This window comes from Camelus ferus, chromosome 15 (genome assembly GCF_009834535.1).
Source record: "Camelus ferus isolate YT-003-E chromosome 15, BCGSAC_Cfer_1.0, whole genome shotgun sequence".
Lineage (NCBI taxonomy): Eukaryota > Metazoa > Chordata > Mammalia > Artiodactyla > Camelidae > Camelus > Camelus ferus.
Genome location: NC_045710.1, coordinates 51,934,889 through 51,958,692, shown reverse-complemented (window position 1 = coordinate 51,958,692; position 23,804 = coordinate 51,934,889). Strand labels below are relative to the sequence as shown.

Sequence of the window (23,804 nt, the reverse complement as noted above, 5' to 3'; positions counted from 1 at the left end):
ACAGGGGTCTGGGCGACAGATGCATGCTGGAGCACCAGGAACCACGAAGGCTCCAGGGCACGGCCTTCCCCTTCCCTCCGCCTCTGCCCACCCATCCCCTGCCGCAGGCCACAGCTGCGAAGGTCCAGCTCACCTCTTCCAGGATCCCTGCTGTATCCTGCACCTGGACCACACCACGGGACAGTCCACATCCAGGAGACGGTGGAGGGAGGAGAGAAAGGAGAATAAAAGTTCACCATCAGTGACAAGCAGCACTAGGCTGGGGTAGAGGTCAACACACCAGACGTCCCCCTAAAAGGAGCCAACCACCGCCTCCCACCTCGGTGAGGGTGACAGGCCTCCCAGACACCCACTCCGCACGGTCCCTGAGACAGAAGGGAAGACAGACATTGATGCAGAGGAAATGGCGGGAGAGGCCAAAGCATAAGCCTAGAGCCCACGCGTCCCTGGAAGTGACAGGAGAAAGGAGACGGACAGACAGGTGCTGCGAGGGTCCGGGCCCCCATGCAGCAACCCCAGGAAGCACACGGGCCTGGAGCACGTGGACCCGGAGAACCAAGGAGAAGCAACCTGGACGCCCCGGGGCTGGGAGACCTGAGAGCAGGAGCTTGGACTGGACAGCAGAGGGAGAGAGACCAGGAGGGGTGGGAGGAGAAGCAGAGGGTGGGTGGGTGCAGGGGGCAAGCAGGGTTTGCATGGTAAGAACTGTCTGCAAACTGCATGGGCCGCCTCACAAGGGAGGAGGCATCCAAACAGAGCCCAAACGACTGCTTCTCAAAGCTGCAGCGGAGAGTGGCTGAGAAGAGTATTTCCTGAATCGAAGTAGCCTGGGTACCAGTAAAAGATTTACATTTTCCTACCATGACCCCCCAGGAGGAGGCAGGGGAGCAGGGAGGAGGGAACAAAGCCTCTGTCACTAGCAGAGGAAAGAAAACTGGATCTTGGTGGGAACACCAAGTTGGGAACTACGGTCCACATCCGAACTCCTGAAATTAGCGTGGGAATCTCCTGGAGGGCTCATTAATACCCAGGTTGCTTCAGGAGACTTGACGTGGGACCCAAGACTGGCGTTTCTAACAATACCCTAGGGGCTGCCACACTGAGAACCACTGGCCTAGGTGGATGGTTCTCAGCCAGCGCTGCACATTTAGATCCCGGGGCAGTTTTGAAAGATACCAACACCTGGGCCACACCCCGAAAGATCAGGTTTCGTTTGGTCTGGGTGGGGCCTGAGCCTTAGTGATTTTTAAAGCTGCCCAAGGGAGTCCAACATGCTGCCCTGTTGAGAGCCACTGGGCTGGGTGACCACGAGGTCCTTCAGTCTGAGTCTGTGATCCTTGAACTTCTCAGGGAAGAAGGGCGGGAAAACCTGGGCTGGGCAGGGACCCCAGCCCCACTCACCCTGCCCCTGTGCCCCTGACCCACTCCTCCTCGGCTTGAAGGCAGGATGGTGGTGGTATGTGTCTGCTGCCCTTCCTAGCCCGGGAGGGGGCTGCAAACACAGGGAGGCTGACGGTGAGTTTGAAGAAGCAAAGGTAAGGAGGGGAGGGAGGGTGTAGCTCAGGGGGTAGAGCGCATGCCTAGCATGCACAAGGTCCTGGGTTCAATAAATAAGCCTAATTACCTCCCTCTCCCCCACAAAAAAAAAAAAAAAGAAGCAGCAAAAGACCTACCTCAAAACCAGGAATGTGGTGGATGGCCGGCTAGGGTGGAGAAAATAGAGCTTAGGTTAGGTGCTTGTCACCCAAGGCCCCACCACCCTCCTTTCTGCCCTGGCCAGGCACACACATCTCTAACCACAAAATTAACATCATGGAATATGTCAGTGATCAGACAGCCTAGGGACTTACAGACTAGTCCTTGGGCGGGTGCCATGCTGTGTCCCCTCCGGAGAGCCGGAGTGGCCTCACTTCCATCCGGCTCACATATTAGGGTTCCCATCACACTAAGAGCAAGTCTGACGGTCTGGCTCTAACCCAAACCCAAACCCCCCTGCGCTACAGCAGGGAAGTGGCCAGCTCAGGGTCGCACAGCCAGGCCTCGGCACAGCCAGCACTAGAACGGAGGTCCTGCCGTGACCTGGCCTGGACTCCCCTCCTCCATGACAATTAAGCCCAAACCAGCAGTCCTCCCAGAAACCACGTCAGGGTGTGACCCAGGGAAAAATACATCCAAATGGCCAGAGGACTCAGACATTTTAACAGCTCAGATTTCAACTTTCTGCCCCAATGTTAGATCGTGTCCTGATTTGGAGTTCAGAAAAGATGGGCAAAACCATTGCTGGCAGGAGGCCTAACATTCAGAGGTGGCCCTTCAGTGACCCTCACAAAGTGCAAGCCCTTGGCAGGGGAAGAAGAATAATTCAAAGGCCCGTCCCCTCCATCAAACCATCCCCTGCCTGTGACCCCCACCCTCCTCCCTGCCCAGGCCTCCTGGGTCGGGATGTGGACCAGCCTCACCTTCTCTCTCTGGATGAGCTCAAAAGAGGCCAGCAGCTCACCTGCCGGCTGGTTGCCCCTCGTCAGCGGGAACCAGGCCAGCCGGGGCATCCGTTCCAGGCTTGGCTGACAGATGCAGCGTCCCATAAACTCATCTGCACCCTAGACGGGGTGTGGAGAAGGAAGAGTCAGCGTCCCCCAGCCTGGGGTTCTGGCGGCCTCAGAGCAATCACCAGACCTGCATCTGGCCCCCTGACCTTGGAAGGACCGCAGAACTCAGGGAAGCCCCTGGTGCGGGGTGGTAAGCTCTGACTCCCTAAGCAGGATGCAAGGGAAGCATGTGAGTGGTCTCTTGCAACTGTTGCTAGATTTGAATTCTCACTGATGGTCCGGAAGTCCCTCTGTATGTCCAACTACCGTTCACCTTGCTTTAATTTAATCAAGCGCTGAGCCCACCAGAGACAACATGTGACAGCCTCCTAGCTTTTCTTCAATGCCTCAGCCGTACAGGTGCTTGACATCTTCCCAGGGCTTCTGTATCTCCTGTTCATTTCACATTTAAATCCCCCACCCACTAAGTTTCCACATGGGAAGGCTGATCATGCTCATCAAATTAAATGACTCTTGTTAAAACAATGTTTTCATCTTATCATTCCTTTGCTCCTTCCACGGCTCCACACTGCCTGGAGGATAAGAGTTCAAACCCCCTTCCTGGCACGGAAGGCCCTCTCACTGGAGCCTGCTCACCTCTCCTGCCTCATTCCCTCCCCACATGGCTTTTACTCCAGCCTGCTGGCCTCAGCTGGCCTCTCACCCCCTGACCTTGACCCAGGCCATTTCCCCCAGCCATACTGCCCTTTACTCTTCCCAGCCACCTCCCACAGCTCTGCCCAAGCTAGGCCCTCTGATGTGGGTCCCTTTGACCTTGCTGGCTTGTGAACTCTGGCCTTGTGGTTAGCTTCCCCAAGGGCAGGGGCTGCAGACAGAACCTGGGTCTCAGCCAGGTGGCTTCACAGCCATCACAAGCCCTGGTGCCTGGCCCAGGGCACTCCTGTGGAAACCCAGGGCAGGACTGGCAGGCACCCCTACCTGCAGTCACATCACTGCTGGGGACATCACCAAGAACCATTCTTGAGTGGCCACCAGCTTCTGCATAAATGCTCACACCAGCGGGTGGCAGTCCAGCATGGACCACTCAGAGCGGGCACCAGCCACAGCACTGGGAGGGGTCTGGAGGCTCCTTTGGGCCCAGCGTCGCCCTTCAGTCCCTGGGTCATGGAGGAGCTGGGAAAGAGGAGCCCTTGCAAAGCCCGGGCAGCCAGGACAGCAGGAGCTCAGGGCAACACATATTGGCCAACAGGTACAGACCCAGTGAACAAAGCCTCCGTTCTCCCCAGGGAACCCGGCCGGGCCTTTCTCTCCTGGGATCCCTCCTGGGCACTGGCCCAAAGGGGAGAGACTAACATTTTTAAAAGAGGAGGTGAGGTGCTATTGGAAGAGAGAGACCGTCCTGCCAGCCTCCTGCCCGCCCTGCGCCAGCATTGCACCTGCTTCCGCTAAGTCCCCGGGCCGGCGCCCTCCTGGTCCTCCCACCTCCCACAGCCGCCTCCCCGAAGGCACCAGGCCCTGTGCTCTTCCCCCGAGAGCCCCCAGTGCACTCCTCCTCCATCTGCTTGTGCCCCATGGGGCCAGCTTTTCCTTCTAAGGGCAGAGCTCCCAGGTCAGCCTCTCTGGTCCACTGCCAGCTCTAATCAGCATGGCCTTCCTTCCCCTGGTCCACATCCTCCCAGGGCACCGCTCATCTGGTCATGACAACTCTTTCTGGAGACATCTTTGAAGCCCTGCCCTCTCCTTTTCAGCCACTGCCACCCCCACCCCCAACCCAGACAGGGCTGCTTGGCCACATACGTACCCCAGGGCCACATACCCCTGGGCCGACACCTCTCCTTTTCAGACTGCTGCTCTGACCCCATCCCTCCCCCGCTCCCCCGGCCTCCTCCTCTTCCCTCCTTCCCAACCTGCCTACCCTGCTCCCATCTCCCACTAGCTCCTGTGCTGCACTAACACCCCTCTGCCTCATTCAGCAGCCGGAGCTCACACTTCCATCAGGGCCTGGGTCTTCCCACAACCCGCCTCACTTTCCAGCCCACAACTCCCTCCCTCCGGGAGCCTTACCACCAGCGCAGCGGGCAGTTCTGTGGGACCGCTCTGCCGGGAGGCCCCCCCCTCCCCCGGCCATAGAGCCACATGGTGCTCAGAAATGAAATGTGCTGACCCCTTGAAGGATTCCCTGCTCTGTGAGCCGAGGGTGAGCCTCGGCTCCCACCTGGACTGGGAACCCCACGTGAGGGGCCCCTCAGCCCAGTACACAAGTGCTTGATAACTGTCATGGAGTCAACGCAGCCCTCTGATGGGGAGAAGGGACCAACCTGGGATCTTATACGCCAGTTAAAGCAGAAAATCACCAGGCTCCCAACACACAGCCAAGCGCCCTTTCCAGATCTGTCCCCTCTCTCTGCCGTGGGCACAGCACACGTGCTAGCAATTCATTTTTAATGACTCTAAAATAGTTTTCACCCCTCTGTAGCCTGTGGGGTCAGGGGCGAGGCCATCGTCCCAGCCTCAGAGCGCACCCCTCTGGCTGGGGACCCGGCCCTCACAGCAGCATCCCACCTAGGCCCTGGAGAGGGTGGGCGGTGAGGGGACGAGGGAGGATGGCGGACAGGCAGACTCACGTAGGTGTCATGGTCATACAGCTCCACCACGATGCTGGGCGGCTGCTCAGCGATGCTGGCCAGCTCGCCGAAGATCTCGATCTCGTAGAAGATGAGCGTCTGGTCCCAGGTGGGGTTCAGGGTATTCTTCGCCACCACCGTCTTCTGGCTCTGGTGCAGGAAGGAGACGATTGCGTAGGGATCTGGGTGGGCCGGGTGCAGGGAGAGGAGACAAGATACAGCAGACACTGTGAGAGTCATGTGGCCACAAAGCTGGAGCAGAGCTTTGACTGACTCTTGGAAGCCACAATGTCCAGGCTGGCGCCCATTCCCAGGGGCTCTCCCTGCCCTCCATGAGGCCAGTTTGTGGGTCACCACAGGCAGGGATTGGGGGCCAAGGTCCAGGAGAACAGGCACAGAGATCCAGAGAGCTTCCCCTGGGCTCCTTCCTGGGCTGGCTGCTGGGGGCAAAAGTCCAGCTGGAGGAAGCCTGGATGGTACATTCATTCATTCATTCATCCAACAAGCATGTATTGAGTGCCTTCTGCATGCCAGGCTACCGGCTAGGTGCTCGGGGCCAAGCAAAACTGTAATCTACACAAACATAAAATCACAATTTTGATCAGTTCCTTGAAGAAGAGACATAAGGTGCAGTGGCGCATGAGAGAGACCCGGCTGTCTTGCTGAAGGGACAGCAGAGAGAGACGTTGGTGCCATCAGACGGGCACGCCTGGGTCTGCATTTCAGCAAGCTCACCCCAGCTGCCACATGGAGAACACGTGGACATAAATGGGTGCAAGGAGACCAGTTATGAAGCTTCTGTAAGGGTTCAGGCAGAGACAGTGGGGGCTTAGATGCGCACAGGTGCTAGAGTGAAGCCAGTGGATACAGGGCTGTTTAGTGGTGAGTGGTGTGAGGGGAACCCTAAGATCTCTGCAGCTCCCTGCCACCCCAAAACTCCTTTCCAGCCTGCCAGCCCCAGTCATGCTGGCTGGAGACCCACCCACCGGTCATTTCCCCTGCCTGGTCTCAAGGTGTCACTAGAGAAGATTCTAAAGCAGAGGTTCCCAAATGTGAGCACGCAGCAGAATTGCCTGGAAGGCTGAGAGAGACAGCTGGGCGCCGACCTCAGAGACTCATTCATTGACTCTGGGCGGGGGGCTCCCAGGTGCCGCCAGTGCTGCCTTTTGAGGCTACACTTGGAAACCAGCACAAGAGAAGGTCCTAAGAGACAGAGTGCGTGCAATCTGGGACAGAAGCAAAGGGCTTGGAGGAGGGGGCTCCTCTGCTGCTCTCCTTAGGGGGCAGAGTCCAGTCTGCCGCCATTTTGTAAGACTCCAAGTGCCAGATGCTGAGGGCATGCAGACAGGGAAACCTGGGGATTTAAGAGGCTGGCAGCTGGATACTAGAAGTCTGGGAGGGCTGAGCCCAAATGCCCTATGATGTGCCCTATACCTTTGGCATCTTTTCCAACCCACAGCACCTTGTATCCTCTGTGCCCCGCCAGGGAAGCCACCATGTGACCTCAGGAGGGTCTCAGCACCAGAGATCTAGAGCTAGGATGTCCAACTGCAGTCCTGGGGAGTGGGGAAGCAGGCCAGGCTCTCTGGCCAGAAGGAGACCAAGCAGCATGCCATGGCCACTGTACAGGAGGTGACAGAGAGCAACCATCAAAGAGGTGGACAAGTTGGGGTGGGCAATGGGAGGCCTCCCATTGAGGGATGGGGTCAGGGGGAGGGTCCAAGATTCTGGCTGTTGCCCTAGGAGCTAGTTTTAAGGGTGAGAGGGGATCTAAGTTAGGAGGCAGAAATTATGGGCACTCACTGGCTGAACAAATGCTGGGTTTGGCTAATGGAAAGCAGGTACCAGGCTAGGACCAGCTTGTTCGCCTTCAGGCGCAAAAGCACAGTGGGGTCAATCCTGGAGGGTTTCCTGCAGGAAATGGATTTTGAACCTGATCCCAGAGGTAGAAGAGGTCAATGGGAGGCCGTCGGCAGAAGAAGGGGCAAGAGAGACATGCCCACCACATCCTGCCACCCCACCTGGTGAGGGCCTCCCTGGCATGGGGAGCCCCCTTGCCATGCACCAGGCCGGCCCAAGCCTTTCCCCTCCTGCCCCTGGCACGGCCCAGCGGCGTCTGTGCACTTAATGAAACCGTCTGGCTGTGATACCATCAGTTCCAAGCTCGGCAGAGAACCTCTCCCCAGTTCCAGTAAGGGAGAGAGGGCGCGTTCCGATAAATAAAACCATATTAGAGAGCCAGCGAAAAAGCCCCTTTTGTTCCCGCCCCCTGTGCTTCCCAAAGCTTTATTTTTATAAGCACGCGGGTCCCAGACTGAACACGTTTACACAAAGATCACAATTGCACATTGTGGCGGCCGTGCACGCCGTATTGCTGTTGGCAGCACCCCCCACGCCACCCCCCCCCCCAGCCGGCCGGCTCCTTCCAGCAGCCCCATCAGTGCAGGCAATGAGCTCAGCACGGGGGGAAGGGAGGGGGCGGCTTTCAAACAAAACTCACCCAGACCCACACGCGCGCCCCGCCCGCCCAGGGGAGGGAAAAACACACAACAAAGGCATTGTAAGGAGCAGGCCTGGAGGCCTGGGGGCTCAGACACTGAGCTACTGTGTGCTGGGGCCCAGCCTCTCCCCAGCACAAGGCCCAGCCCCTCAGAAAAAGAGAAACAAGGGGGGCGGGGTGTTGCTGAAGCAAGGTGGTCAGATGAAGGGAAGCCAGACGGATGGACACACGGACACATGTCTCTTCCAGGAAAGCCAAGAGGAGGGAGAGGCAGATCCCTGGGAAGGGGGGAGGAGCTGGGAGGGCCTGGCTCTTCCCAGGACCACTCCCGCAGGAGAGGGCCAGGATCGGCCCTCCGGCCTCACCTGCCAAGCCGTACAGAGCACCCCCGGGGCTGAAGCTGGGTTGGAGCTCTCTGAGGACCACAGGCTGCCCTGGGAGCTCCACGCAAGGGTTCCATCAGACCCATCACCACGAGAGGCTCCGGGCAGGTGACTGCTGGACCTGCAGCCCGGTGCCCGATCTCTGCTGCTCAGACTTCCCAGGAGCTCCAAGGAGGACCCTTCTTCAGTCACAATACACTAAGCTTCCCTCATGCACCGTCCCATCAACAGCTCAGGCCACCAGGGGCAGGGCAGGCAGCATCATCCCACTTGTCAGAAGAGGGAGCTTTGCAAAGACCAAGTCACCAGCCCACGTTCACACATGCCTGGGACCCGACTCCCTGACTCCCGGGCCAGTGTTCCTTCTACACACCACGCTCACAGGAAAAGGACCCTTAAGACAGGGTGGAGTAGACTGCTAGTAATCAAGGCAATGCAAATCCAAAACTACAATACAGGAATATTTTTCTTATAAAATTAAGAAAAAATTAAACAATTTTATAAAACCCAGTGTTGGCAAATATTTGACAAAATAGGTACCCTTCTTTATTGCTGAAAGCAATTCGGCAACCCTTCAGGAAGGCAACTGGGCAGGATGCCCTGAAAAACATAAAACTGTTTACACCCTGTTTCCCATATTCCTGGGAATCATCCAAATTAACCAAAAAGCTGTATGAACAAAGATACTCACTCTGGCATTATTTGGAACCCGTCACCCCTTCAATACACAGTTTCTGACTGACCAGCGTGTGGGGAGTAAACACAGCGCGGGGAACGTGAAGATGCATGAGACGTGGTCTGGGCTCCTAAGATCAGGACTGCTGGTTGGAAACGGTAACCAAACAACAGCTATGGTACCAAGCGATGCACAGCTTCACAACGGAGGGTACAAGGCGCCGGGGTGGGAGTACCCCATGGAGTCTGGAGGCGTCCAGTCCGTCCTCCCAAAGGAGGTCTCCTACCCTGAGTCTCAAGAATAAGGAGGTAACCAAGGAAAAGGGGTGTCCAGGCACCCAGCGCAACACGGGCCAAGGCAGCCAAGACCACTCAGGGAAAGGCTAGTCTGTCCGAGGCGGGGAAGGGAGCGCCCCCAGGCTGCAGGGACAGAGCGGGGAGGGGGAGCCGGGCCGATCGCAAACGGTCCTGGATTCATGCTGAGCAAGCTGGACCGAATCCTGCAGATCAGTGTTTCCCAAAACGTGCGGGTTCTCTGGGGAAGCAATGAACGCTTACCCAAGTCCAACAGGCTCCCGTGCTGCAGCCCCCTCAGAGCCTCTCAGCGCCACCGTCCATTGTAAATCTTGCAAATCGCTAAGTGTGCGCTGTTCCCCACTCTCTCTCGCTCGGGAACCCTTTTTAAGTGGAGCGTTTCACAAGCCTCCAATGCACTTTGGAAAGCAGCCGCTTAAGCTCATCAGGAGAACTACCCCAGCCAGAGCCAACCTTCACAGAAAGCTGTGCTTCCACAGAGGGGGTGGGCCACGACCAGAGTCCAGACAGGGGAAGCCCGCAAGCAAGGACTCCCCAGCCCCACTCAGCACAGAGTCTGGGTGACCTCACTGTGGCCTGGCCGGGCAGCAACCCCCCTCAGGACCACCCAACGAGCACACGGCTTTGACCTCCCAGGAACCATGAGGCCAGCACAGAGGGCACAGGACCTTCTGCTTTCTTGGCAGATGGATACTCCACGCCCAGAGGTTGATAACTGAGCCTTTGACCTACTTGCCTTCTCTCCCTTGCCTGGTTGGCCAAGTCAGGCCTCTGAGCCCACTGACCCGTGAGACCCTCAAAGAGGAGTCTCTGGGTGCCTGGAGCTCAGGGCCATCCCCTGGAATGCGAGCTGCCCCAAGGCTCCTCCATCTAAGTCCAGCGCTATAAGCATAAACCACACCAGCGGTTCCCAGCTGGGGGAAGGGGCAGAGCAGACTTCCCTGGGGTACAGCTTGACAAAGGAGACAGCTTCCTCCCCTGATCCTCTTTGAGGAATATTGGTCTGCAGTGAAGAGTAACAGCTCCGACAGCTGTCTGGAGACCCAGTGCTGCCCGTTAGGTATGGCGTTGAGGACATGTGACTGCTGAGTTCTCTGGAACCCTACCTTTTCTGTTCAGGGCAGACCCAGTGTGTCCCCCAGGGACTCACCCAGCAGCGGCAACCCTATTCCAATGTAAGAGAAATCCTTTGAATTCAGCGTTGGTTCACATTTTTCATACCTAATCACTACGCAGGCCACACGCACTCATAACCACACAAGCACAGGCCACACACGCCCTTCCAGTGGCCCAGAGAATTGATGCTGGTCCTCCGCTCAAACCCCACCCGAGGCCAAAGCCTCAGGCAACCTGCATGGCACCATCTCCACAAGCCTCCCGTCCAGGCCGAGTTCAGTGTTATCCAACAAGTGTTTCCTGGGCCCCACGCCCTCTGCCAAGAAGAAGGAAGGAGGCGCAGCCCCGGCCCTGGAGCAGCCCCAAGGCCCACCACACAAGGGACAAGCAGAGAGCATGGCCCGGGGCTATGGGACCCCCCCCACCGGCGGGAAAGCACAGACACCACAGGTCAGAGCGCTCGCCAAGGGGAGCCTGCTGCGCCCCAGACGCCAGCAGGCAGGCTGGAAGATGATATGAGGGGCAGACTCTGGGCTGGACCCTCCTCTGGCCCCAAACGTTCCTGATTCACACAGGAGTTTCCTCTGAGAAATGCCAGCCGGTGGCCATGCACAGCCTCCAGCCGCCAGCCACCCCAGGGTCAGTTCCAGGGGAGAAACTGCTTTGGTTTAGGGTTTGGGAGTGAAAATAAACACTCTGGGTTTTATAGGTTCACCCGTGTTGGCTGCTGTTTTCCTTTCCAGCAGCTGCTCAATCAGGCCTTTCATTCAGAAGCCAGTGGCCTCTGAGGAAGCCCTGGGCAGTGCCCTCAAAGCTCAAGGGATGTTTATTTGGGGGAGGGGGTGGAGCTAGGGTGGAAAGTGTGACGTCTCCTGCAGGCCAGTACCAGGTTGACCCTGCCTGCTGTACCCAGATGTGCGGGTCCCTGGGTGGCACTCCCTCTTGCAGGGTCATCCACCAGCAGGGAGGACAAGAGGCCCTCCACCTATACCCCACTTCACCCCGTCCCCACGCAGCCCCACCGCCTGCAGCCCCATCTCTCACATCCTCCCCTGAAGGAAGAGGAAGCAAAGTCATGAATTAGGGCACTTCTCTTTTCCTCAGGGTACGTTCTGATGGTCAGAAAGCAACCTGGCAAAGGTTCCCAGGAAGCTGCAGCTGCAGGTATCTGCATCCCCCAGCGCCCTGCCAATCCCTCTGTGCTGGTTTCGCACATGTGTTGTAGAGGGCGCTCTAGGCACCCTGAACCCCAAGCACGGAGGAGAAATTGCTCCACCCATCCTGCACCTGGCTGCATGGGGCTGGAGAAAGGTCACAGAGAGGAGAGGAAGGTGGGGAAGCACGGCTGCTGGGGAGAGAAATCAGAGTGGTCCCCCACGTGGGGGGAAGCGGGGCCGGGAAAGGACAGGTAGATGGCTGTGAGCTGTGCTCCATTCTGTGAACAGGAAGTCACTCTCCTAGAAGAACTCAGTTCTACTCAACTAAGTAGCAAGCATTTGGAGGGGGGTCTGTCACTTGTCAGCTATTTTAACTTAAGCAATTTAGTTAACCTAGCTGAGCCTCAGTTTCTTCATCTGTAAAATGGGGGTGTCACGTGCCCACTTCATAAGGGTTATATGCAATAACATCAGCAAAACACCTGGGCTCTTGGTGAGCCCTCAGTGTTAGCTTTTAGACATCAAGTGCTGTAGGCTAAGGGGTAACTCAAGGCCCCTTCCTGGGGGAGCTCAGAGTCATGCTGGGACGAACATGGCAGAGATAGGTGGCAATCCATCTATGCAGTGGGTAAGGGCTCTGAGAGAGGTGCTGGCGAGGTCCTGGCCAAGTCCTGGGGAAGGAACAACCAGTGCGGCTTGGGGAAGAGTCAGAGGGCATCTGGGCTGGGTCTTGAAGGCTGAGTAGGAGTTCACTGGATTAAAAATATGGAGGGAATGCACTCTAGGCAAGAGAGAACACTGAGTGCAAAGGCCAGAAATGTAGAGGAACTAGATAAACATTGACAGAAGTGGGTGGGGCCAGAGCTAGCGGATAGAGAAGAATTAGGGAAAGATAAAACTGCTGAGGTCCACAGGGGTCAGATCGCAGAGGAGATGCCTGCCAGGCTAAAGAGCTGGGGATCCATCTGTCGGTGTCTATGTTTGAAATCGGGGTGACGTGACCAGATCTGTCGGGGGCAGTGTGGAAGGTCGCAGGGAGGCCAGGAGACGACCAGGGTGTTGAGACAAAAGAGGCAAAGCCAGTGCGGGACAGCAGCTATGCTGCTGAAGAGAAGGGAACCACCTCCGAGAGAGATTCAGGAGCAGAATCAACAGAGCTGGGCACCTGACTGTTCCCACCCTGACAGGTAAGAGAGGCGTGTGGATGTGACGCCAGCACCAAGGTAGCAAATGAAGGGGAGGCCTGGATCTGGGTGGGGGCGGCGGTCACACGGAATTCAGCTTGGACAGGATGGACTAAGGTGCCTCTGAGGCTTTCAGGGGGAAACACCTAAAGTGTGGCTGGACATGAGGGGCTCTGAGGAACTAAAGGCCTGGAAGCTTCCCTGACGTGAGTGTTTACTGGGTTGGTGGGGGGGACCCCGTGCCCAGAGAAGAGAACACACACAGAACTCTTGGGACCATCAGGTTTAGAGGGCAGTGAAGCATCCGAAAAGGAGCAGGTGGGGCAACAGGAAGCTGCAGGAGACTGGGCTAGGGGTGGTCCCGGGACAGGGCCAGAGGGACTTTCAGGAGCAGGGGATGGATGGTCAGGAAAGCCAAACCCTGCAGAGGGGTCAAGCAGGCCACCTGACAACCAGGAGGCCACCGCGACCCTGACAGCAGCACCCACCTCCACAAACCCAGCAAACACAGCCCCCCCCAACCCCCGCCACGGGAGGAGCCCGGGCCGCGTTCCCTGTGGTCTAAAGGGAACTCCACACCCAGGTCTCAGTCCCCGATCCCTGGCTCTCCTCCCTCCCCCCACCTACCGGAAAAAGAGTCCTTGTCCATCGCAGGCAGATCCCGGGCCTGGTACATGTAGCAACGCAGATGGTAGCGGTTCCCATCTGCACCGAGGAAGAAACAGAGGCCAAGTGAGGGGCTGGGCATGATTACAAGCCAGGGCTAGAGGGGAGGATGGAGTGTGCCCCTAGGAAGGGCAGCGGACAGAGGGGCTGGGCGATAGGAATGACACGTGTCACACTGTGGGAGTTAGCTGCTCTCAGGATCCTAAGAGTAGACCTCAGCCCAAAGGGTGATGCCCGAGTGACATGTCTGTGGACCTGGCGAGAGTTGGGGGGCAGGGGTGCAGAGGAGGGGGAAGGGGAGGAGGGGCCAACAGATGATGGAGGCGGCCACAATGCCGGGTTTCAGGATTAGAGTTGACACACACACCACATATGAACGAACCCGCACGTGCACACGCCCACACACACACCCCAAAAAGACACCGACCCACCAAAAAAGCATGGGCTCAGATCTCCACAGCCCCCACATGCACACCTGACCATGTGACCCACACAAACAGAAACTCACGGTTACGCACCCATGTCACCCCTGTAGACGCTCCAAACAATGTCACTTACAGTCGAAGATGCACGAAATCGTGGGTCTGTTCACGCCAAAGCTCAAGGTGGAGACGGACGTGGAATCGTCACTTCTGTCGTCCACCACGCCGCCCTGGAGACACAGAGCTGGTCACAGCAGATCCCAACCCCAGAGCCTGGGAGGGGCCCGGAGACTGGCTCAGGGAGTCAGGTCCTGGGGTCCTTTAGACAGAGCTCCTCGCCTGCCGGAAGCTCTGATTTCACTAGGGGAGCGTGTCCTCTCCGACAGTGCCCCCAGACCCCAATGTCAAGTCCACAGGGAAATTCTTCTCCCTCTCCAGTGGTGACCAGACAGGCCAGAACGGGATTTTGAGTTGTCCCAGCCCAAGAGGTTAGAGTTTGATAGAAGGCAGGACTTAATGGCTCTCTGGGGTGGAATCCGGGTATCTGCCTCAGGTGATGGGCTAAGGGGAGCCAGAGTCTGGAGGGCCCCATCCAGCATCTCTGTTCACACGTCTGGACACAGCGCTGATGCCAGAGACATGCAGGCACTTATCTGGGCCCCCAGCTCCAGGGAGGGGCGGCCCTGCATCCTCCACGGCTCCCACCAGCTCCCACGTGCTGATGATCTGAGGAAGCCTCAGGCTAAGGACAGGAGCGGAGACGGGGTGGGTCTACACTGGAGCTCAGAAGATGTGCATAAAGCTAGACGGTCAGTCCCCTCAACTCGCCCTCATTAGTGCTGGGCTCTAACCACTGGACCATAGCCCACCTTCCCTGGACAGAGGCCCACCCCCCGATGTAGTGCACCCCTCTACCACCACCTCTGCCACACCGCAGCCCCTCATTGGGCTGCACCGTCTGGGGGACTCAGAGACCCCGCAGGGATCAAGGCCCCAACCAAAATAGGAAATGTGCCAGTCACACCGCAGCCCAGCCTCCCAGACTTGGCTTCTGTGCCATCAGCTCTGCCAGCCTCCCAAGGCCAGGAGCCCAGCAGAGGGACTGGAGAGCTGGACAGCCTTTCCGTGCCGTCCGCTCCCTCTGCACTCCCTCTCACCTCTCCCGGCGCTGTCCCCTGCCCCGGTCCCCTGCCCAGTCTCTCCTCCCAGCACACAAGCACGCACACCCTTGAAAGAAAACCCCAGCTTCCCATGGCCTTTTCACCCTGCGCAAGCCCACCCAGAGTAGCCACTCCCCAAGGCCGTTCTGCTGGGCCACCTGACCTCCACCTGCATTCGTTTCCAGGAACCTCGACCTCTCCCCAGACCCTGCAGCTACACCATCCATCCATGCCTCCAAATACAAGCTGCTCCCCCACCTACATGCTCCTCCTCTCAGGGCCCAGCCTGAGAGGTCCAAGAAGCCTCCCTGGGTGCTTGCCCCCCAGCTTCTGATCTGTCCACACCCAGGGCCAGAATCAGCCACATTACCCACTGTCAGCACTTGGCTCCTGGCCTGAATCCTTCCGTGGCTCTCACCTCCTTAAGGGTCCCGGTCAGACCCCCAGTGACCTGCCCCATCTTCCCCATCCAATACCCAGGCTCACTTCCCTTAAACCCACACTCTGCAAAGCTAGCCCAGACTCACACCTGCCCCCATTGCAAGCTCCTGCTGTCCCCCAGCCAGAAGTGCCCATCCTCCACATCTCAGCCCATCTTAGGACACCCAGGGAAGGCCTGCCCCGGTCACTCTGGGTCCACAAGGAAATGCATCCTACAGGTGGGCCGGGTCATCCTCTGCCCCATTCACAATAGGGCCCATAAAACACATGCACGGGAAAGACATCTTCGTCTGCTCTCCCAGGGGACCCATCAAGGTCTTATGACAACCAGGAGGGTTCTGGCTCCCACCACAGCACACCCTATTTTTGACAGGGAGATACAGTGACCCCTTTTCCTTCGGCCACAACTTCAACACAAGCTCTAGAATCCGATTTCTTGGGGTCCAATTCTGGCACTGCCATTTACTGGCTGTGTGACTTTGGGCAGGTTGCTTAACCTCTCTGAACAAGTCTCTCTGTAAATTTGGGACAAATCTACAGTATCCATCTCAGAGAGTCGCTGTGACCGTAAAGGAGATAAATTACACGCTGTGTTAGCACACTACCTGGCACCACCGTAAATGTTCAATAGATTTGCTATTAATGTTCTTACGAGAAAAATAAGGCACAGAGCTGGGGAGCAGATCATAAGCTATGAAGTTGGTCATTGTGCGCAGGGGTGGTCTTTCTATATCCCATATCTGTTCAAAATTATTCCAGGAGCTGGAAAAGTGGACATTTCAGCCACAGCCCTGGGCAGAAATCAAAATCAGTCAGTCGAGCAATCAATCTCTCCCTGCCCCCCCACCAACACACACACACACACACACACACACACACACACACACACACACACACACACACCAGGAGAGCAGGGTAACAGGGAGGGACGTCATACTACAGACAGGGAAGAACCCAAAGGCCTGTGTCTGAAACCCTCCCTCCCGGCAGGTGTGAGCCCTGGGCGTCCTGGGTTCCCGCCAGGAGAGGCGCTGGGCCCGGTCACGTGGCGCAGCACCAAGTCCAGTAGCTAATGCCTTCGGCTGCCAGGCCTACGAGGCCGCACATAGAGCCGGACCCAGGGGCCCAGCAGGCCGCCCCAGGCGGGAGGTGCGGAGACGCCAAGGAAAGCAGGTCAGGACGCTGGAAACAGGGCTTGGCCGGCCCCCAGGTGCAACAACGCTTAGCGGGCAGCTCAGTGCACCTTGGCGGGGGACGGGCTGGAAGGCCCAGGACTTTGCAGCTCCTCCGCCTCAGCCTGGCCACACACACGTGCCCCCCCCCACCTGCAAACAGGGCGCAGAGGTGAGTGCAGGGGGGGACCCCCACAGGCCCCAGAATCCCTCTCTCCCTCCAGGTGCAGGGACCTCCGTGCTTGCAGACTGCGGCCAGGGCACATCCGCACCCACCTCGCACCTCCTCTAGAGGGCGTCCCCAAGCCACCTCCCATCAGCACCACTCCCACCAAAGGGCCTCTGTCTGGGGCTTTGGCAGCACTTCCTAGGTCCCTCTCCAAAGGCAGGGCTCCCCGGCCTGTGCTCAAAAATGGTGCCCCCTCCCTGGGATTTCCACAAAGGCCGGGGCCAGGTACCTCAGACCCTGGCGCTGAGAATGACATCCTTCAAAGGGAGAACCAGTGTTCTCTCCGGGAGTGGCCCTCACGCTGCCTGACTTCTCCACCTGTCCTGCCTCCACTGGAGGGGCCCACAGCCACCCTGCCCTGGTCCACAGGGCCTCTGCCCACGCCCCACCCCCATCTGCCGCCCAAGTGTGGCCCTGCCTCCGCCTCCCCTCCCCTCCCCAGCTCAAGGAGACAGACAGGGATTGCTGGGAAGAAGCTGGGAGAAACAGGATGACACATACACCCGGAGCCTGGCTGAGGGACCCCCACTAAGTTCAGTCCCCGCAGGGGAGCCCCAGCCCAGCAGTCTTCCTGGTTCCCGCGCTGGGCAGAATTCCATCCACACATCGGCCAACGTCTTTACATCCTCTGGCCCCCTGTCCCTTCCAGGGGACCTGGGCTCTTCACATCCCCTTCAGAGCTTGGGAGCAGAGGGGAGGCCAGCCCTCCATCCCAGCTGCACTGTGGCCTCTGTGTCGAGTCTCAAGCAGGCAGGACACCCCCAAACAGCCCTATGGCTGCTGCCTCCACACTCAAACCAGCTGAGCACCCAGGGTCCCCTCTCTCGCCCCCAGGCCTCTTGCACATAGCTCTCTCTGCCCCACTCTTTCCCTGGCTTTTTCTCAGGTGTCCTGTCTCATCTTCAAGGTCACCCTGCAGGGATGAGCTAGGCACCCCTCCCATGGTCTCCCACGGAACCCCAAGTTTCCCCCTTACTGAATATACCACTACCTTGCATTGTAGATACGCTTTACCTGTCTGCCCCGCCCACAGAGAGCTCTGTGAGGTTTCCGCTTGCACCCAGCACCCACACAGCAGGTGCTCGGTTAATAACAGGAGAAGGAGTGAATGAATGAAGGAAGGAAGGAGCTCACATCTCAGGTGAGGGGAACAGAGCATAAGCTTTGGGGAGAGCTAGTGACGAAGGCCAGCCCGTCGCCCAGGTCAGGGGATCCGCCTGTGCCTCAACACAGATAATCCAATGCCACACTGTCTCCACTTTGAAGCATATTTTCAGTTTTCAGACGTGGACGTGCGTGGCTCACGTTCAGGAAATTTCTCTCAAAGCACATGATGAAGCCTCGTGAAAAGCTGGTTCGGGAGCTTCTGGGAAGCGTCTCCGCCTCCTGTCAGCCCTTCCCTCTGACATCCCACCCGTGTTTATTGGACACCTACTTTGTGACAGGCCTGTGCCACATCCGAGTTGGAAAACAGTTGCTGCTCGTGGAGGCTTAAAATGTCCCCGCCCTAGAGGGGCCGTCCCTGACCACGTGCAGCGTCACACAGCCCAACCCCACACGCACACACACTCACGGTGGCCCTCTCGACTCCTGTTCAGCTTTCCCTTTCCCCACAGCACTCGTTACCCTGCACGTCTGCTCCAGCAACACTGGTGTATGGTCTCCCTGGCCCCCAGAATGTGGGCTCCAGAAGGGCACTCACTGCCTTTGTTCTTGAGATGGGCAGACTCTGCCACACAAAGGCCAAGCAACTTAACCATCGCGCGACAGAAAAGCGGCCGGCAGCCCCCTGAACTTGCCCTGCACGCGCATAGATGTCCATTTTATAGACCCTGAAGCTCCGATATACAGAACATCCAGGATGCCGACCCCCAGGCATTGTATGTGCACCAAGGGGAAGGGAGGAACGTGCCTGGAGCTCACTGTGTGGGTCAGAGAAAGGCAGCTGGGGGTGCCCCTGGGAAGCCCCGTTTCAGATTCCTCACTATAAAGTGTTCATCGCGGTAATACCCACCGCATAGGGTTACTGGGGAAAATGCAGGGGTTTTCAGCATTGGTGCCACTGACATTTTGGGCCAGGAAATCCTTTGTGGGGACGCCCTGTGCATTGCTGCATATTTAGCACCATTCCTAGCCTCTACCATTAGATGCCCATAACCGTCCCCGTCCTTCAGTTGTGACCATCAAAAATATCTGCAGATGTTGTCAAATGTCCCCTGGGGGTGGGCTGGGGGATAGAAATTGTCCCCAGCTGAGAGTCACTGGTAGAAATTAAATGAAATGCACCCACAGCACTTAGGAGCCTGGCACACAATAGCACTCGCTGGTGTCAGTTTAACTCTTTCATCTCAAAAGTCTCATGCTAAACAATGCATTCCTCCTCCCCCCCCCTTAATCCCTGCCCTCTGGCTTTCTTTAAGTTTAGAATCCATCACCATTCCCCCTGCCACAGGACCTTTGCACAGGCTGTTTTCACCACCTGGAAGGCCCTCCAGACAAGCTGACTTGAGTTCTTCCCTCTGCTCAGTCATCACTGAGGCCTGGACACTTCCCTAATGGTCCTGCCTTCATCAGCGACCCCTACTCAGCCTCTTCTAGCATCTCTCCTGCATCCATCTCTCCATGTGCATAGGTAAGGCATGTGCTTTCCTTGATCCCTGACACCCTGCCCAGAGTCTAGCACTTAGTAGGCAACCAATGAAGATTCATCACATGAAATGAGTCACCAGCATCCCTGCCCTCCAGCACATGCACAGCACTCAGGTCTAAGTTCCCAGGGGAAGGGACAGACATCAGACAGCACCCTCCCACCCTTGCAGGGCTCAGGGACGGACACCACCACAGAAAAAGCAAGGGCTGTAGGCTCACTTACACCCCAGGATGAGGCCATTTGTGGGGTGGAAGGAAACAGGGTGGGCCCTTGGAAGGTGCCATTCAGGAAGGAGAAAGAAGGGTGCTGAACACGGGAACAGCAGCACACTGGAGGCCTGCCCCCCAGAGCTTCAGAAAGGGTTGGCTAGAAGCGTGAGGCTGGGGCAGATCAAGGCCAGGAGGAGGGCTGGCTTCCTTCTGCCCCTACTTGGAGCCCTGAGCAGAGCCAGGCTGCGGGGGCAGCTAATGGTCTGGTTTCCACCCACCCAGCCTTCAACCCCACTCTGTACTCACACTCTTCCCTAGCCCCAGGCCAGGCCTGGGGCATTGAGTTTCCCACAGTCACATTCCTGCCTCCATAGCTCATGCCGATGTGACTCCCAGGCTGGGGCCGGCAGCCATGCGGTCTGTGGCCACGCACTTGGTCTTGGGGCTGGCTGTGGGAGGGATCCTGCCGCTCGCCCGGGAGACTGGGCGGCCTCCAATCCGCTGCTGCCCCGCTGGCGGCCACAGTTCCCCGGAGGTGCCGGAGCTCAGGAGTGTGAGCAACTCTCCATCCCAGATGCTAGATCTCCCCCAGGGGTGCCCAGAGCCAGCGGCCAAGCCCACCTTATGTGCTGAGGGCTGACATCTCAGAACCCCAGCCACCACAATGGGAGGAGATGGGCAGACTCTGGGAAAACAAGCAGCCTGTGAGGGGACCCACCTAAATTGGATCCAAGACCAAGCACCAGACCACTGGCATTTCTGAGATTCTTTCTGCACCCAGGTCTCTGTCACTCGCATCCCTCCTCCCGCACACAGAGCCTAGAGGTCTGGTTCACGATATATGAAGAGGAGGCAGGAAGCAGGCAGAAGGGGCAAGAGAAGAGGTGGATGCAGCAAAAAAACAGGTTGAACGCTGGGTCTCCCTGGGGCTGGTTAAGAGGGGGCCAAGACCACAGCAGCCACACTCAAAGTGGTCAGGAAAGAAAAAACGACACCTTGGAGGTATTTCCAGGGGCCACCAGGGCACCCCCTGCCCCAGCAGAGTCAAGCTTATGGGTTTCAGGGACCAGGTGCCCTCTTCGCTCTATGGGAAGGACTCAACGCTCATGCATGATGGACCCAAAGAGCACAGAGGACAGAGCTGCTGGGAAGGGTGCTACTGTGGGGAGCCCCATATCTCTTCATGTATGTAAACAGGATCGGAGGACCCCCAAGAGCAGCAGGTGCTGGAGCCGGCTCATGTGGCCCAAGAGAGATCATTCTATTTCCCGCCATTTGCAAGCCGGCTGTTAAGCACAGCCCTTTGTAAAAATTAAATCCTATAAATTTATAACTTCAGAAATAATTTTTAAAACAAAAGTGATAAATACTCAAACTCATCACTTCCAAATTCTTTCACTACCTTTTACTATTATCCTGCTCCTGAGGGGATTTACACCTGGAGTACGTGTGTGGTGGAAATGCTATATAAATAGTACACATAACAATGAGCAAAGCCGGTCTCCTCCCGTCCCCACGTTCAGTGATCTCACACTGAGCTTGAAACTGGCCATGGTGGGGAAATGTACACCGTGGAAATCAGCAAATGCTACAAACAGAGCTGGATTTCTTCTCCGGATTTTTTTTCCGGAGAGTCAGTTGTTCAACACTGACCAGCACAGGCCAAGGGTGACCTGCCAGGATCGCTCCTTCGCCTGGCTCTGCCGGGACACCACATGACAAATGACAACATAAACTGCCATAAACCCCGCCCAACCCACCATTATCCCTAAGATTCGTCACCATGTTTGGATGAGGAAACACCACCAGAATAATTATGACTTGTTTTCTCTGTGCCTCAGTTGGCTTCTCCATAAAATGGGAGCACTAAGAAAACCCTCCTCTTGGGATTACCCGGAGGCCTACATGAGATATTTCATGAACAGGGCAGAGGGGACTGCCTGACACATGATATGTGCCCTAGAACAGTTGGCAAACTTCGTCCATAAAGGACCAGAGAGCCAACACTTTCACATTTGCCAGCCACGTGGGTTCTGTTGCAACTACTCAGGGCCGCCAGGGCAGGACAGCAGCCTTAGACAACGCACACACAGATAGGGTGTTTGCACAAACAGGGCAGAGGGCCAGACTTGGCCTGTGGACCGTGGTTTGCCAACACCTGCTCCTTAAGGGGAGGTTATTCTTTTTGCTGAGTTATCATCTCAATCTGATAAGTGAGAAAACTGGATTCCAGAGGTTAATGCTTTCCCTCAGGTTGCACGGGAAATTCGCTAGCAGAGCCAGGGGTCTCCCAGGACACCCTCAGGGCTCTTCCCAGCTCCCGAGTCCCCATGAGAACTCAGCACCTGCTCAGGGATCTGGGGCAGGACAGGACTGAGCTCCAAGTCAGGGCCTTGGGGAGCCAATGACCATGTTACTGCCCTGGTGGCCCCGGCCTCAGCTTCCAGGGAAACTCCATACAGGCCGGCGAGCCGGGCCAGAGGAGGAGAGCCCTGTAAAAGAGGAAAGCGGGAACGCACAGCCCTCCCTGCCTAATCGGGGCTGATTGCAAGCTTAAGTGGAATAGCAGGCGAGGGTGCAACCCCATTTAATTTACAGCGGGAGCCAGGGCTTGACAGCAGCTGCGAAACTCCTCGCAAAACTACCGGCCAGCCCCCGGGGAGCTTGGGAGTAGACTGGGAAATCTGGAGAGTGCACACTGCCACGTGTGGGCTGGCGTGAGGATCTGTGTTTGCGTGTGCGTGCGTGTCCCTCTAGGCTTTCCACGTCTCTGAAGTCTGCAGAGAAGGCTCCAACAGGTTTCACGCCATGCCAGAGTGCCTCTCTCATCAGGACAACTGTAGGTCCCAGTCTGCCTGGAAGGCTCCCAGCTCATGCCTATTTTCCAGCGTGACTTTTAATAGTGTCCCAGACCAGACAATAAATTGTAAGGTCACCCTAGCATCTGTGGATGCAGACCCTCAGGCAGGTATAATGACAACACGGGGGCACCTGTCACATCCACCTAGCTGTGACACACACTCCTGAGCAGCCACGCGTGCCTGTGTTCCGGTGTCTGGTCTCAGGTACACGGACGGACACACAACTGGACCCTCCAGGTTTCAGCATCCAAATATTGAGCAAGACCGACCCAGAGTCCACCCATTTAGGGGATGTACTCAAATGACCCTTCTACGTGGGGAGCGGGAGGATCAGAGAGAGGAGCCGGCTCGCAACCCGCCCTGCAGCACAATGCCAGGTATAGAACAGGTACTCAGTTAGCACGTTTGAGAAACACAGAGCCTCCTTCCAACGGCCCACGGAGCCAGCCAGGGGCCTCGGTTACTTGACAAGGCAAACTCCTTTCAGCTCCTAGGTGCTGCCCTTGCTCAAAGTACCCACTCCAGGAAGCAGGCATAGGCGCCCGCACACAGCAGGGTTTCATCCTGGTCCAGAGATGGCCACACCCACATATGATCTCCTTTTCAGACAGCACAAACTCCAAATTACTCTTCTCTGGCACCAGCCTCTCCCTGACCCCCTTCCTAGCATTGCAGATTCCCAGCTGCCCTTCCCTGTCCCCTGACTGGGGCTGGGGATGCCTGTCTCCGTGGGTCCCTCTGCACCTCAGGTCAGGACTCAGGCCCCTGTCAACCAACTCAGGCTTCCTGGGTGGGGGCAGTGGTGCCCACTCCTCTCCAGCTGTCCGGCTGCTCCAGGGAGGCCAACTGGCCTGGCTGCAACATGAGGCGGGGGATGTCCACAGCCAAGGGTTCCAGGCCAGGATGCTCCCTGGGACCCCATTCAGAGGTCCTCTGTGCGGGGAGGACTTTACGCCCTAATAGCACAGTGGGGAGATGAACCTAAGGAGAGAGGGCAGAAGAGCCTGCTGCTTCAGCCTCGGTTCTAGAACTGACTCATGCTGTGCCATGGGCAAACTCCTTCTTGGGCCTCAGTTTCTTCTGGGGTCACATTAGGGGCTCAGAGTTGTTCTGTAACATGGCAGCCACTAGCCAGGCGTGGCCGTCAAGCTCTTGAAATATGACCAGTGTGACTGGGGAGCTGAATTTTCCTATTTTAATGGCTTTCAGTGTAAATTTAAATAGCTGCGCCTGACTAGTGGCTACCGTATTGGATAGTGCAGGTCTGGAATCTCAGTGTCCCCAGCTGTAAAATGGGTATAATTGAGCCTTCTGGGGTCACTGCAAGGATGAAATGAGACAATGTACATAAAGCTCTCAACCTGGGCTTTGGCACAAGGTAAAATGGATTTTAGTCATTCTTATCCTCTTTTGGATCCTGGATTTGCTTGAGAATTGGAGAAAACCCTGGACCTTCCGCCAGACTTTACCCACCACAGATACACAACACAC

At 57.2% G+C, this 23,804-nt stretch overlaps 1 protein-coding gene across 25 annotated transcripts in view; it reads right to left on the bottom strand.

The window, feature by feature from the left end:
* DYSF (dysferlin) overlaps positions 1–23,804 on the bottom strand; it is a 201,759-nt gene that overhangs the window by 67,295 nt on the left and 110,660 nt on the right. For all 25 annotated transcript variants that reach the window (XM_032497799.1, XM_032497803.1, XM_032497805.1 and 22 more), the window contains 6 exons: positions 13,728–13,821; positions 13,131–13,208; positions 5,174–5,355; positions 2,460–2,600; positions 1,674–1,703; positions 134–163 (listed from right to left, as the gene is read on the bottom strand). In XM_032497799.1, the coding sequence (XP_032353690.1) occupies positions 134–163; positions 1,674–1,703; positions 2,460–2,600; positions 5,174–5,355; positions 13,131–13,208; positions 13,728–13,821 (555 nt within the window). The remainder of the gene's footprint in view (positions 1–133; positions 164–1,673; positions 1,704–2,459; positions 2,601–5,173; positions 5,356–13,130; positions 13,209–13,727; positions 13,822–23,804) is intronic.